This window comes from Vitis riparia, unplaced genomic scaffold (genome assembly GCF_004353265.1).
Source record: "Vitis riparia cultivar Riparia Gloire de Montpellier isolate 1030 unplaced genomic scaffold, EGFV_Vit.rip_1.0 scaffold322_pilon_pilon, whole genome shotgun sequence".
NCBI lineage: Eukaryota > Viridiplantae > Streptophyta > Magnoliopsida > Vitales > Vitaceae > Vitis > Vitis riparia.
This window is the reverse complement of record NW_023269668.1, coordinates 319951-336157: the sequence shown is the minus strand read 5'-3', so window position 1 is coordinate 336157 and position 16207 is coordinate 319951. Positions and strand designations below refer to the sequence as shown.

General features: G+C 40.0%; 1 protein-coding gene across 1 annotated transcript; it reads left to right on the top strand.

The window, feature by feature from the left end:
• Positions 1 to 469: 469 nt before the first annotated feature.
• Positions 470 to 955, top strand: LOC117909764 (gibberellin-regulated protein 14-like). The gene has a single exon (XM_034823821.1). The coding sequence runs from the start codon at positions 470 to 472 to the stop codon at positions 953 to 955; it is 486 nt and encodes a 161-aa protein (XP_034679712.1).
• The last annotated feature ends 15252 nt before the right edge of the window (positions 956 to 16207 follow it).

Below are 16207 nucleotides of genomic sequence, written 5' to 3'. Positions count from 1 at the left end.
GCGAATTCTCTAAACGTCAGTTTCGCACACCACTATTCAAGGTGCGAAACACCTCTCTGGCACACGAGTGCCATCACTTTAAGTATCGAAATGGTTTCGCACCATGCGAAACAAGGTGCGAAAATTTCACACAGTGCGAAATTGAGTGCGAAACTCCATTTGAGGTGCAAAATTCTCAGTTCAAGGTGCAAAAATTTTGCACGGAAAAATTCAAGGTGCAAAAATTTCGCACGGTGAAATTTTAAGCTGCGAAAACTCCTAACTGACTTTTAAACCCCCCCAGGACTTTGCCTAACTTTCAAAAACGACTTTTCGGTTGCCATGGGAATTTTTAAACATTAAACCACTCCAAATTGGTTTCCCCCATCTCTATTTAAACCCTTGAAGTAGAGAAGCCGAAGAGAGCAACCCCGCGCACCACCTAAGTACTCTCTGGAATCTGATCAGTCCACTTCCAAGCATTTTGGCCATGGCAAAGACTAGGGGAGGCCTTTCTGCATCCCCATCCTCGCCGATGCCTCAACCAGTACCGTCCGCCATCAGAGGCGCCACTTCGCCACCTGCTCAGGACTCCACCATTCCCCCATCTGAGGGTGGAACGCCTTCTCAGCTCCGGTATCCCACCAGGAGGCTGCCCACTGACCCTGTGCAGCCCACCACCAAAGCCAAGAGGCCTGCTTCACTGCCACCCGCGAAGAGGGCCAAGTTCACGGGTCCTGGAGAGCCATCCCAGCCACCTCAGGCCCAGCCACCTCAGGCAGAGCCGCCTACTAAGCCTTCTCAAATTCCTGTGGGGGTTCTTCTCGAGACCATCATCAGGCATCCTATGATCGTAGGGCCGCCTATAGAGGGCAACCTGGATTGCAGAGATCGATCATTCCACTCAAAGACTTGGTTCGACATCAATGCTCTCAAACAGCAGCCAGAGCTCAGAGATTCATTCCGTTTGCTATAAAGGTATCACATAGAGCATCTTCTCACCCCTAGGCAGTTCTATTATCCCAGAGTTGTTCTAGACTTTTATCAGTCTATGACTACTCGAGGCATTCGGAATCCTACCCTCATTTATTTTACTATAGATGGACGCTAGGGTATTATTGGAGCTCGCCACATTGCTGAGGCCCTCCATATACCTTATGAGCCTGTGAGTCAGGCAGACTTTAGGGAGTGGTCCTCATTCTCTCCGAGGGACATGGTTTGTATCTTGTCCAGGGGGACTTCCACAACCTCAGTGTTTACTAGGAGAGAGCTTCCATCTGGGATGCTCCTTATTAATGTGCTCCTGCGCGCTAACATCTTCCCACTTCAGCATAAAGTTCAGAGGAGAGGAGCTATACTTGGGCGTTATTTAGGATTTCTGAGGGATATTACTTCAGCCCTCATCACTTGATTATGACTTCTCTTCTTCACTTTGAAGAGAAAGTCCATCAGAGGAAGCTTCAGAGAGCAGATGCCATTCCGTTATTGTTTCCGAGGCTCCTCTGCCAGATTTTAGAGCACTTGGGCTATCCTGCAGAGCCCCATCTTGAGAGGCGCCGCCATTGCCGAGAAGACTTCTCTCTCGACAAATGGCATCACTTGGCAGCCTACTTTGTACCTCAGGGAGCCCCAGATGTGCCTTCACCTCAGGGAGCCCCAGCTGTGCCTCCATCTCCAGAGCTACACCAAGATGAGCAGCCGCCCCAAGCCCAGCAGGATGAGATTGGCACTGACATTATACCTCCTGCCCCTGCAGCACACACCTCAATGCACATGCCTGAGGCTACACTTCCTACTTCTCCTATCACTCAGGGTGCTCCACCAATCGTGCCAGCTACCTCAGCACCTCTTCCTTCATTTGAGCCCACTGTCACCGTTTCTCTTACGGAATTCAGAGGCTTAGTGCACTCATTGCAGACACTGAGCACCACTCAAGATTCTCTTTTCCAGCAGATGGCCACTATTCGTGCACACCAGGATCAGATCATTGCTACTCAGACCCAGCATACCACGATCCTTCATCAGATCCAGCAACATCTGAGTATGCAGAGACTTCCTGGGCATGATAGGTCTGGACCATCCGAGCCTCCAGTGCCAGATGAGGGGACCATACCATCTGAGCAGCCCATATTAGATGAGGAGATTAGAGCAGAGCCATCACATGATCCCACTACTATCTGATCTCTTTATGTTTTTTTACACTTGTGAATCCCATCTTTTTGATGTATTATATACTGGGATTGGATGTATTACTTGAACATCATGCATATTGTATTTCTTTTCCAAGTAATACATACATATATATATATATATATATATATATATATATATATATATCATTTTTTATTATATTCCCTTTTCTCATTACTCTTTTGTCTTTGAAACATGTGGTTTCTCCTATACGACTCAGACTCTATATCATTCAGGAGGTACCACTTCCTCTCTTTATTCTTTTAATCGCTCTTGAAACATTAAGGACAATGTTCAGCTTGGTTGGAGGGAGAGTTGAGGAAGGAAGTTTTGTTATTAATGGTAAGTTATTTTGGTAATTTAGTTGCTTTTTGCTTAATTTTTAAAATTTTTTAAAGTTTTTTTTTTAATACTCTCCATGGTTATTAAGGAAAAAATTTCAAAATGAAATGGGAAAAATTAAATTTTTGTCTTTTTACTTGAAACTTAGAGTTTGTATTATGTTTATTAAAGTTGATGAATTATTGAACTCCTATTGATTTCAACCTTATTTCTTCTACTTAAGCTTATCACACACCATGCACACTAGGTTCCGTTTATAAGATGAAAAACTATTTTCCCCCTTGACTTAGGAAAATTTAGACTTGGTACCTTTGACCTCATTTTAATAGTGTTGAGACACCTTATAAAAGGCCAATGAGCCTTTGGAAAAAGAAAGAAAAAGAAAAATGTTTTACTTGCCTTGAAACCCGAGCAAGGTCTGAGGGGTATATGGTGAAAATATTTAAAACCTGGTGCCCTAAGCCTTCAATGGTTGGGAGTCACCGACCTCAATGCTCGTTACATGGGTGAATAGGTGGAGTTTAACATATTGTAGGTGCTTGGGTATTAGAAATTCATTCTCAAAAGTCCGGGTGAAATCCGAGGAGTTAGTGGTTGAAAAATCCTTAAAGCTTGATGCCCTAAACCTTGATTGGTTGGGAGTCATCGATGGACCCCCGTTACATGGACAATTTAGAAAAGAATGCCTTTAAGCTTTGCACTCCTACAAGAAAAGATTGTGAAAGAAAAGAGGTGCGTTCTTAGCTTATTGGAGGTTGATTAATTTGCTAAGCTTTGAAAAGAACTAGGTTCAGGGGAGAGATTAGTTTGACATACTATATCCGGAAACTAATAAATAACACATAGATTTTTATGGAAGAGTAAGGATTGGACCTTTGAGAATGGAAATTATTTTGAAGCTTAAATTTGCATAATGCCTACTCTTTATGAATTGTGACTAGGCAAATTATTTGATAGCTCCTATTGAAGTTTGAGTTTTATTTCTTTCATGTTCCATGTGAGAGTTTGATCAGTCATGCCACTTAAACATTTTTTGGAGTGATCAGCATGATTTTGTAAATTTATTACTTTTATTTTTATTTTTTCTCTCCTTCATTGCTAAGGGACTAGCAATATGTCGGTTGTGAGGAGTGATTACTACTCAAAACATGTTATTTTGTAGCTTGTAATTAGCTCTTTTAAACACCCTTGAGTAGTAATTATTACCTTTTGACTCAATTGGCATGTTAGGGACCCTTGCAATCGTTTCTAATCAAATTGTGTTAAGTTTTGGTGTTTTTGATAGCTTTTTGCTCATCAAAGCAATTTAAGAATGAGGGAGAGCTGTATATAGTTCATGGCAAAGCTTTTGGAAGCTAAAATTCATGAAGAAACCAAGCTTTGGAGCCTCATAGTCCTTTGCCTTAGTCGTTCAAAGTATGCAAGGAAAGAACAACGGAGAGAGGAAAAACAGAGTGAAGAAAATAGAGGACAGCAGCTGCAGTCTTCTTTCACACTTTTGGAGAAATTCCCGAAGTCCCTTTTCTACATGCTACATACCATTTCAAAGCTCAGGAAGTCAAGAATCTAACGCTTCAAACCGTGTATGATTTGGAGATGAAATGAGGAAGATATGGCTTTCGGAAGACAACTGCATCAAGCTGAGGGACAATTTCGAACCTTGCGAAATTGGAACTTCAACGTGCGAAATTTAAAGTGGATGGCGGCTGTGCAGTCACGGTGAAGCCCAACATTCGAAGTTGATTTTGAAACTTGTGAACTTGGATCTCAACGTGTGAAAGTGGATTCTAAGTTGCGAAATCAACTTGCGAAATTTTTGCAAGTCACCATGCAACGTGCGAAGCAGGGATATTTGTTTGCCGACTCTTTTTCTTCTTATATTTTGTGTCTAAATCTCCATTTTCTCCTTGTATTCAGCCACTCATGTAATTCCTTAGCTAGGAAGTATTCAAGGAAGGGTAAATTACGTTCCTATATAAACTCTCTTGTAAACACTTAAACGGGATATCTCGGTGGAGCTTGTGCCAAGAGACCAACTATTGTATATTTTCACTTAGAGAAATATATAGATCTTTTTGCTTTCCTTTTCTCTATATTATTTTTCTTTTTCTTGGAAGCCAAACAACCTTTGAGGATGTTTTCCCAAAGGATGAGAGGCTAAACCTTTGGTTTCTTGGAGTGAAGGAAGCTAGGTGAAAAGTCCAGATGCAAAGGTGGAAAACTCTCATGCATTAAATATAGGTAGTTGGAGTTCATAAATGGCTTTTAAATCTAAAGTTTTGCTTTAAATCCCTTAGAATCACTTTGAATGGCCAATACATGATAAGCTTTTAGGTCTCTATGGATACTTATTGCTAGATCCACATAAGACCATTAGTTATCATGTACGAGCCATTGGAAAGTGGCTCAAGGTGAAGACCCCAAGTGTCTAAAGCCATTTATGGAACTTGACTACCACTTCTATTAACTTTTTATGGATTAAATCTTCATTGTTAAACCTATACCGGTTCGGGAAACAACATCCTTTATGTTGTTGTCCCCAATACGAGGAGAAAAATCCGAAATTTCCCACTTTGCATTCTGAATTTGATCCTAGCAACCTTTAGCTCCGGGAGACTTTCTTTCTTCTATTTCTACCTAGTTCTAAGTTAGTTTAGTTTCAAACACCACTTTCAAAACAAATTTTATTTTCTTTTAAACTTTAAGTTTTTGACAAAGGAAATCATCAAACTCAATTTCTAATCTTGAGTATATCACTGGTAGAGTGAAAACCCATCCCTGAGTTCGACCCTAGAGCTGCTATGCTATAGTAGCTTTGCTACGCCAATATAAGGTCATAGGATTTATAAATATTTTTGATTAAAATACTCAATTGGGCACGAATCAGCAGCCTAAAAGAGAGAGGATCCAGACACAATGCCAGAGAGCCGCCAAAATGATAAGGGATCCAAGCATGATGCCGGAAAGCAACCTAAAAGATAGGGGATAGAGACACGATGTTGGAGAGTTATCCAAAAGAAAAGGGATATGAATATGATGTCTGAGAGCTGTCAAAATGATAGGGGATCTGAACACAATGCCAAAGAGCTATCAAAATGATAAGGGATCCAGACACGATGCCAGAGAGCCACCGAAATCATAGGAGATCCAAGCACAATGCTGGAGAGCTCCCACAAAGCATAGGAGATTTGAACACGATGTCAGAGAATAATCGAAAAGATAGGAGATCCGGACACGATGTCAGATAGTCACCAAAAAGAAAAGGGGTTATGGACATGATGCCGAAGAGCCATCGAAATGTTAGGAGATCTGAGCCCGATGTCAAAGAGCCATAAAAAACATAAAAGATTCAGACACGATGCTAGAGAGCCATAAAAAAGAAAGAAGATTCGAAGATAATCCTGGAGAGCAATTGAAATGATTGAGGATCCGTATATGATACTAGAGAGCCACCGAAATGGTAGTAGATTTAGACGTGATGACGAAGACTTGCTGAAAAGATAGGAAATCCAGACACGATGCCAGAGAGCTACTTAAAAGATAGGGGATCCTGAAACGATGTTGGAGAGCCACATAAAATATAGGGGATCCAGACATGATACTAGAGAGCCATAAAAAAGATAGGGGATTTGAATAGGATGTCAAAGAGCCATCGAAAAGATAGGGGATCCAGACACGATGCCGAAGAGCCTCCAAAGAGATAGGGGATTCAGACAAGATGTCGAAGAGCATTCGAAAAGATAGGAGATCCAGAACGATATCGGAGAGCCGCTAAAATGATAGGGGATCTGAACATGATGTCAGAGAGCCACCAAAAAGATAGGGGATCCAGACACAAAGTCGGAGAGCCGCTGAAATAATAGGGGATCCAAAAATGATGCTAAATGATTCGCGGAAAAACCCAGTCGGGTCATTTAATCAAAAACATTTATAAAACCTATGACCTCATACTAGTGTAGCAAAGCTACTATAGTATAGTGGCTCTAGGGTCGAACTCTGGGATGGGTTTTCATTCTACCAGTGATATACTCATGATTAGAAATTAAATTTAATGATTTCCTTTATCAAAAACTTAAAGCTTAAAAAGAAAATAAAATTTGTTTTGAAAGTATTTGAACCTAAATTAACATAAACTAATTAAAAATGGAAGAAAGAAAGTTTCTCGGAGCTAAGGATTGCTAGGCTCAAGTTAGAATGCAAAGTGGAAAATTCCGGATTTTCTCCTCGCATTGGGGATTTAACCTATAGTTATTTCCCGAACCGGTGTAGGTTTAACAATGAAGATTTAATCCATAAAAATCAATAGAAATGTTAGTCAAGGTCCATTAATGGCTTTAGACACTATATAGGTCTTCACCTTGAACCACTTTCCAATGGCTCGTACATGATAACTAATGGACTAATATGGATCTAGCAATAAGCATCCATAAAGACCTGAAGCTTACCATGTATTGGCCATTCAAAGTGATTCTAAGGGATTTAAAGCAAAACTTTGGATTAAAAAGCCATTTATGAACTTCAACTACCTGAATTTAATGCACGAGCATTTTCCAACTTTTCATCTGGACTTTTCACCTAGCTTCCTTCACTCCAAGAAACCAAGAGTTTAGCCTCTCATCCTCTGAGAAAACATCCTCAGAGGTTGTTTGGCTTCCAAGAAAGAGAAAATAGTAACGAGAAAATAGAAAATAAGAGTGCTCTATATATTGCTAAGTGTTAAGCTTAACACTCGGGTTACATTTTTTCAAGAGGTGATTTCCACCCCTTATATAGTTTTTACAAAAGCAAAGCTTTTCATTGGCTTGTTACAAGGAGAAGAAAGGAATTACATCAAAAGAAACTTAAGAAAATATCTAAAGTGGAGTCTGCAAAAAACAGAGGAGATTTCGCACAGGGGTGCGAAATTCGCACAGGTGTGCGAAATTCGCACACCATTCAGGAGGTGTGCGAAATTTTCGCACACCTGAAGCAGTTTTCTTCCGAAGGTCATAACTTCCTCGTTTCAGCTCCAAATCGTGCACGGTTTGAAGCGTTGGATTACTGACTTCTTGAGCTTTGAAATGGTTTATAGTTTTTAAAAAATGGACTTCGGGAAGTGCTCCAAAAGTGCCAAAGAACACTGCAGCTGCTGTCCTTAGATTTCCTCCTTGCTTCTCTTTTGATTTTCTTTGCTTCTCTTTGCTTTTCTTCTTTGGTTGGCTTGTCTTAATGATCCAAAAAGATGTCAAAACACTAAAACTAGCCACAAATATGATTAGAAGTCATTGCTAGGTCCTTAACATGCCAATTGGAATAAAGGTGAAGAATTACTACACAAAAGTGCTTAAAACATAATGACTTAAAGGTGTAAAATGGCACTTTTGGGTAGTAATCACTAAAGAGTCACCGAAAAGATAGGAGATCTGGACATGATGTTAGAGAGCCATCGAAAAGATAGGGGATCCGAACATGATGGCGGAGAGGCATTGAAAAGATAAGGGATACAAACACGATGTAGAGCCATCAAAAAGACAGTGGATCCGGATACAATGTCGGAGAGCCGCTAAAAAGATAAAGTATCCGAATATGATGCCGGAGAGTCATGGAAATGATATGAGATCCGGACAGGATGTGAGTGATTTGTTCCCAATTGGTGTATTAGTTGATTCATGTCCTCTCAATGGTCCCTGACAATGGTGCCATTTGATTCGTGTCCAACTGGTGTTCCTTGATTGCCGTCCTTAGATAGGAGTAATCAACAAAATTTATAACCTATTACACCATGTACTAGGATAGTCTTAGCTAGCATAGCATAGTGGCTCTAGGGTCATTCACTGGGATGGGTTTTCACTTCACAATTGATATTAATTCAAAGCTGAATTGGTGCTTTTTCATTTCAAGGTTAGCTTTAAAAGAAAACATAAACTTTGATTGAAAAAGGCTTGGTTTTAAGCTAACAAAAAATAGTAACTGATTTTAATTACAAAGAAAAGTGTTTCTTAGAGTTTCAGATCACTAGGCTCAAGTTCCTAATACAAAAAGAGAGTTCCGGTCATTTGTTTCTTTTCCTCGCATTAGAGAATTAACATATAGTTAATTCTCTAACCGGTGTGGTACAGATACTTCCCCTTAATGGGTTTAAACACTAATTCCCTCTCAGTGATGCATCTTGCAATGGCTCATGCCTCTCACCTAGCATTTGCTATTCAAGGTGATCCTTAACCTTGGATTACCCGTCAAAAGCTCACAAGAGATAACTAATGGATGTCTTCTTGGAGTCTAAAAGCTTACCAAGTGTTGGCTATTCTAGAAAATCCTACCTTTAAACCACCTCCCAAAGGCTCGCAAGAGATAAACTAGTGAATCTCAATGGACGGAGATCACTTGCCTTACCAAGTGTTGGCCTAGGTGATTAAAAGGCATTTTAAGTTAACTAAAAAGATAAAAACTATTAACTGGTCACACTTTCTCTTCATTAAAAGCTGAAACAACAAAATTTCTAATTTATGCATGTGGAAACTTACCCGGCTTACTTCATTCCAAGAGACAAAGAGCCTAGCCACTCATCCACTGAGGAAACATCCTCAGAGTTTGTTTGGCTAGAAATAAAAATAACGAGAAAACAAAAATATGAAGGAAAAATAGAGTAGGTGCTTTGTAAAAATATATTTCTTCCTCTCGTCAGATTACATATGTTACAAGATTACATGATGATCTTTACATTGGTTCAAATATATATATAGAGAAGATATTTTCTAAGAAATATCCCAATAATATCTTTGATTGATTATAAGGAGAAAATAGAAATTTACACAAAATATCTTGAGAAAAAAATCTAACTTAGTCGATAGCAAATATCTGAGATTGCACAGGTGGTTTTTGCACGTTGAATTGTCCATTTTTCAAGTTTGAACTTTGATTTTGCAAGTTGAATGTGATTTCACAACTTGGAGATGATTCCGCAATTTGGAGGTGATTTTGCAATGTGATTCGCAGCTGCGAAGATGGAGGCATGGGCTGCGAAATGGCACCCACGTGCCAAAGGTGGGTTTCGCAGCTCATTTCGCAACTGCGAAATGGGCTTCGGGCTGCGAAATTTCCACTTAGCTTGATGCGGTTGGTTTCAAACGGCCATAACTTCTTCGTTTCAACTCCAATTCATGCACCATTTGAAGCGTTGGACTCCTAACTTCCCGAGCTTCAAAACGACATATAGTATGCATGAAATGGACTCCAGGAAGTACTTGAAATATGTCCAACAGTTTCTATCCTCTTGAATTTCTTGTTAGATTTATCTCTTTTTCCTCCTTGCATTCTTGATTGGTTTTGGCAAAGAACTATGAAGCTCCAAAGCTTGAATTCTTCATGTAAATGAGCTTCCATTTGCTTTTCCATGGATTATATAAAGCTCTCCCTCATTCTTGGATTGCTTTGGTGATCAAAAAGCTATCAAAAACACCAAAACTTAACACAATTTGATTAGAAACGATTGCAAGGGTCCTTAACATGCCAATTGAGTTAAAAGGTAATAACTAATACTCAAAAGTATTTAAAAGAGTTAATTACAAGCTATAAAATAGCACTTTTTGAGTAGTAATCACTCCCCCAACCGACATATTGCTAGTCCCTTAGCAATGAAGGAGATAAAAAGAAAAATAAAAAGTACTATAATTTACAACATCACGCTGATAAAAAAAAAAACAATTTTCAAGTGGCATGATGATCTAACTCTCACATGGAACATCAAAGAAAGAAAACCCAAACTTCAGCAAGAGTTATCAAATACCTTGTCTAATCACAATTCATAAAGAGAAGGCATTATGCAAATTTAAGCTTTAAAAGAGTTTCCACTCTGAAAGGGTCAAACCTTACTCTTCCACAAAAATCTAAGTGTTATCTATTACCTTCCGAATATAGTATGTTGAACTAATCTCTCCCCCCAACCTAGTTCTTTTTCAAAGCTTAGCAAACTGATCAACCTCCAAAAGGCTAGGAACGCACCTCTTTTCTCACAATTTTTTTTTTCATTGTAGGAACACAAGGCTTAAAGGTATTTTTTTCTAAATTGTCCATGTAACAGGGGTCCATCGATGACTCCCAACCAATTAAGATTTAGGGCATCAAGCTTTAAGGATCTTTCAACCACTAACTCCTCGGATTTTACCCCGGACTTTTGAGAACGAATTTTAATACCCAAGCACCTACAGTATGTTAAACTCCACCTATTCACCCTTGTAACAAGCATTGAGTTTGGTGACTCCCAACCAATGAAGGCTTAGGGTACCAGGCTTTAAAGATTTTCACCATATACCCCTTAGACCTTGCTAGGGTTTCAAGGCAAACAAACATTTTTCTTTCTTTCTTTTTTTTCTTCAAAGACTCATTGGCCTTTAATAAGGTGTCCCAACACTATTAAATGAGGTCGAAGGTACCAAGTCTAAATTTTCCTAAGTCAAGAGGGAAATAGTTTTTCATCTTATAATCATAACCTATTGTGCACAGTGTGTGAATAGCTTAAAGTGGAAGAACTAAGGTTGAATTCAATAGAAATTTCAACAATTCATCAACTTTAGTAAGCACAATATAAACTCTAAGTCAAGTAAAAAGACAAAAATTCAATTTCTCCATTTCTAGTTTGAAAATTTTTCCTTAATAACCATGGAAAGTAGAATAAAAACTTAAAAATTTTTAAAATTAAGCAAAAAGCAACTAAATTACCAAAATAACTTAGCATTAATAACAAAACTTCCATCCTCAACTCTCCCCCCAACCAAGCTTAACATTGTCCTCAATGTGACAAAAGCGATTAAACAATAGGGAGGAAGTTGTACCTCCTAAGTGACATGGAGTCTAAATTGTATAGGAGAAACCACATGTTTCAGAGAAAACAAAAGAGTTAGCGAGTAGAGGAAATAGAAAAATGTCAAGTTTAAACAAAAAATGATGTCCATATATGATGTATCATCAGTAATACATCCAATCAAAACATGGAATTTATTTATACTAATATAATATGCAAAGACAAAAGTAAAGAAATGATCAAGTAATGGTAGGGTCGTGTGGAGCTGATGCATCTGTGGTGGTCTCCTGAGTGGGTTGGATCAGGACTTTGACCTCTATTCTGATAGTCTCCTTAGGTGGCATAGTCTCCTCGGCTGGAGCTCTCAGCTGGAGCTATGGGCTGTGATGGTTTTAGGAAGTCAGAAATGAAGTGAGAGGTTTCGTGTGTGTGATCTCAGGGTATGCGGGTCTCTCCTCTTCAGATGCAAGGTCACGTGGCTTTGTTGGCATTTTCGCAACTTCCCTTGGCTTCGTAAGGTGTTTTCGCAAACCATTTCCCCCCATTTCGCAAGTCAATTTTGTAGCCTGGAGGTGCGCGCGGCTTGCTCAAGCGGAGAAGGGGGCAGACGGGAGGGTTCTTTGGCTTGGCTCCTTTTGGTACCTTTTTGAAGTTCAAATGACCAGTTAGTATAGAGAATAGGGAATTTATAACATTTAAAAAGGATGCCAAGGGACGCTTTTCATTTTCACAGCAGGGGGGCAATTTCGCAGCAGGGGCATTTTGGCAACCATTTCGCAGGTAGTTTCATAGCTGTGAAATGAGGGTACGATGCTGCGAAATGGCAATCGTGTGCCAAGGGGTGGTTTCGTAGCTGTGAAACCACTTGCAAAATGGGGGCTCGGCTGCGAAATTTGGGATTTTAAGGTGTGGAGATTTCGCAACCATTTCGTAGCTATGAAATGAGTGTATGGGGCTGCAAAATGGCACTCGTGTGCCAAAGGGGTGTTTCGCAGCTACGAAAATTTTCACAGAGGGGGATAGGAGGCTGCGAAATCATTTCACAGCTGATGGGCGTTTTCGCAGTAGCTACTTGGGGGTTGCGAAATTATTTTGCAGCTAACATCCTCAAAGGATGAGTGGATAGAAATAAAAATAACGAGAAAACAAAAATATGAAGGAAAAACAGAGCAAGTGCTCTGTAAAAATATATTTCTTCCTCTCGTCGGCTTACATATGTTACAAGATTACATGATGATCTTTACATTGGTTCAAAGATATATATACAAAAGATATTTCTAAGAAATATCCCAATAATATCTTTGACTGATTACAAGGAGAAAATGGAAATTTACACAAAATATCTTGAAAAAAAAATCTAACTTAGTCAGTAGCAAATATCTGAGATTGCACAGGTGGTTTTCCCACATTGAATTGTCCATTTTCCAAGTTTGAACTTTGATTTTGCAAGTTGAATGTGATTTCACAACTTGAAGCTGATTTGCAACTTCATTCACAACTTGGAGGTGATTTCATAACATGGTTCGCAGCTGCGAAGATGGAGGCATGGGCTGTGAAATGGCACTCGTGTGCCAAAGGTGGGTTTCGCAGCTCATTTCGTAGCTGCGAAATGGGCTTTGGGCTGCGAAATGGGCTTTGGGCTGCGAAATTTTCGCTTAACTTGATGCAGTTGTCTTCAAATGGTCATAACTTCTTCGTTTTGACTCCAATTCGTACACCGTTTGAAGCGTTGGACTCCTGATTTCCCAAGATTCGAAACAATATATAGTATGCATGAAATGGATTCTATTAAGTACTCAAAATGAGTCCAACAGTTTCTGTCCTCTTGAATTTCTTGTTAGATTCCTCTCTTTTTCCTCCTTGCATTCTTGATTGGTTTTGGTAAAGAACTATGAAGCTCCAAGCTTGAATTCTTCATGTAAATGAGCTTCCATTTGCTTTGCCATGGATTATATAAAGCTCTCCCTCATTCTTGGATTGCTTTGGTGTTAAAAAAGCTATCAAAAACACCAAAACTTAACACAATTTGATTAGAAACGATTGCAAGGGTCCTTAACATGCCAATTGAGTTAAAAGGTAATAACTAATACTCAAAAGTGTTTAAAAGAGTTAATTACAAGCTATAAAATAACACTTTTTGAGTAGTAATTAGTGAGAGAGCCGTCGGAAAGATAGGGGATCTGGACAAGATGTCAGAAAGTCGTAAAAAAGATAGGGGATCTGGACACGATGTTGGAGAGCCATCGAAATATAGGGGATGCAGACACGATATCGAAGACCCACCAAAATGATAGGGGATCCTGGCATGATACCGAGAGCCATCGAAAATGTAGGGGATCCGAACACGGCGTCGGATAACTGCTGAAATGATAGGGGATCCAGACATGATGCAGAAGAGCCACCGAAAAGAAAGGAGATCCATACATGACGCCAAAGAGCCGTAGAAATGATAAGAGATATGAACACGATGCTGAAGAGCCATCAAAAAGAGAGGAGATCCAAACATAATGCTAGAGAGCCATCGAAAAGACAGTGAATCAGGACACAATGTCGAAAAACAGTAAAAAAGATAGAGATCTGGACATGATGCCGAAGAGATGTTGAAACGAAAGGGGATCTAGACATGATACCGGAGAGCCGTCAAAACGATAGGGGATTCGGACATGATCCGGGAGAGCTGCCAAAATGATAGGGGATCCAGACACGATGTTGGAGAGCCGCTGAAAAGATAAGGAATTCAGACATGATATCAAAGAGCTGTTGAAAAGATAGGGGATTCGGAGACAATACCGGAGAGCTGTAAAAAATATAGGGGATCTGGACATGATGCCAAAGAGCCGCAAAAAAGATAAGGGATCTAGACACGATGACGAAGAGTTTCTAAATGATAGAGGATCCGAACACGATGTCGAAGAGCCCCAAAAAAGATAAGGGATCCGGACATGATGTCGGAGAGTTGCAGAAAAGGTAGGGAATCCAGACATGATGCCAGAGAGCCGTAAAAAAGATAGGGGATCCGAACATGATGGTGAAGAGCTGTCGAAAAGATAGAAGATTTTGACATGATGTGGGAGAGTAGTCGAAGAGATGGGGATCCTGACACAATGCCAGAAAGCTTTCAAAATGATAGGGGATCATTGCATAATACAGGAGAGCAACAGAAAAGATAGGGAATTTGGACGCAATATCAGAGAATCGATAAAGAGATAGAGGATCCCTACATGATACAGGAGAACCGTCAAAAAGATAGGGGATCCAAACACGATGCTGAAGAGCCACCAAAAAGAAAGAGGATGCGGACATGATGTCGAAGAGGCGTCGAAAAGATAGGGGATCTTGACACGTTATTAAAGAGCCGTTGAAAAGATAGAGGATCCGGACATGATGTCAAAGAGTCGCCAAAAAAATAAGGGATCTGGACATGATGTCGGAGAGCTATAAAAAAGAAAGGGGATCCAGACACGATATCGGAGAGCCACCAAAAAGATAAGGGATCCGGACACGATGTTGGAGAGCTGTTGAAAAAAAAAAAAGATTTGGACATAATGTCGAAGAGCCACCGAAATTATAAGAGATCTAGACAAGATGCCAGAGAGCCGTTGAAAAGATAGGGGTTATAGACACAATGCTGGATAGTCATTGATAGGATAGGGCTGTGAATGAGGTGCGGGCTGCATATGATGGCCATGGTTGCCATGGGGTGCATGTAGACTACCTATGGGTTGTGTGTGTGTGTTGGGAGGGAGGTGCGGGCTACATGTGGTGGCCATGGGGTGCATGTGAACTACCTATGGGTTGTGTTTGTGTTGTGAGGGAGGTGTGTGGTGGCCATGGTGGCCATTAGGTATGTGTGGACTACCTATGGGCATTGTGTGTGTTATGAGGGAGGTACGAGCTGCATGTGGTGGCCATGGTGGCCATGGGGTACATATAGACTACCTATGGGTTTTGTGTGTGCTGTGAGGGAGGTGTGGGTTGCATGTGATGGCCATGATGGCCATGGGGTGCATGTAGACTACCTATGGGTTGTGTATGTGCTATGAGGGAGGTGCGGGCTGCATGTGGTGGCCATGGTGGCCATGGGGTGTGTGTGGACTACTTATGAGCTGTGTATGGGCTGCATATATCAGCATGTGGCTGTGGTGTTCATGATTATTGATCCATACAAATTCATGGCTGGTTATTACAGCAATATACTACACAAGGTTCATCCTTCCACTGGACTAATTCCAATTGCAACATGCTTCCTTCCATAAGAAAAACGGCTCCCAAATCCCAAAACTAAAAGTTTCCCTTTTGTTTCACTTCCAGCCAACCACAATTCCGCTTTTACTATCCAAACCTTTTCTAGTTTTGTTTCCATTTCTACAATGCATGCAAGCAATTTCTATCCACAAATTTAAGCCCAACAATTCAAATATAAAGTAATATACAATCCTACAATTGGATACCCATTCTCAAACAAAGCACACCATTGAAAACAAAAAAACAAATTTATATTATTTCTAAACCAAAACCAGAGGAACAAAGATGGATAAACAACTACAATCCAAGAATGGCTCAAAAATCCAATAAAAAAAAAACATATGGCCTGATATCATACCTCAATTGTGTAACCCACAAAAAATAGCAAATAGAAAGGAAATATCACATGATAATCAAGACAAACAAAAAAAAAATCCACAATAGATATGCTTGAGAGTGCTACTTTTTGGCAAGGTCTATTAGGCTTCTAGTAGGCTCTTCCTTCCCTCTATATGCTTGAGAACTAGCTGAATTTTTTTTTTCTCAAACTAGTTTTCTGCCCACTTTCTACTCTATTTCCCCCTCTCCTCTCTCTATTTTCTCATCTTCCTTGTTGAAAACCTCTTTTTCTCCTCAAAATGTCTTCTTCTTCTTCTTTTCTCTTCTCTTAAT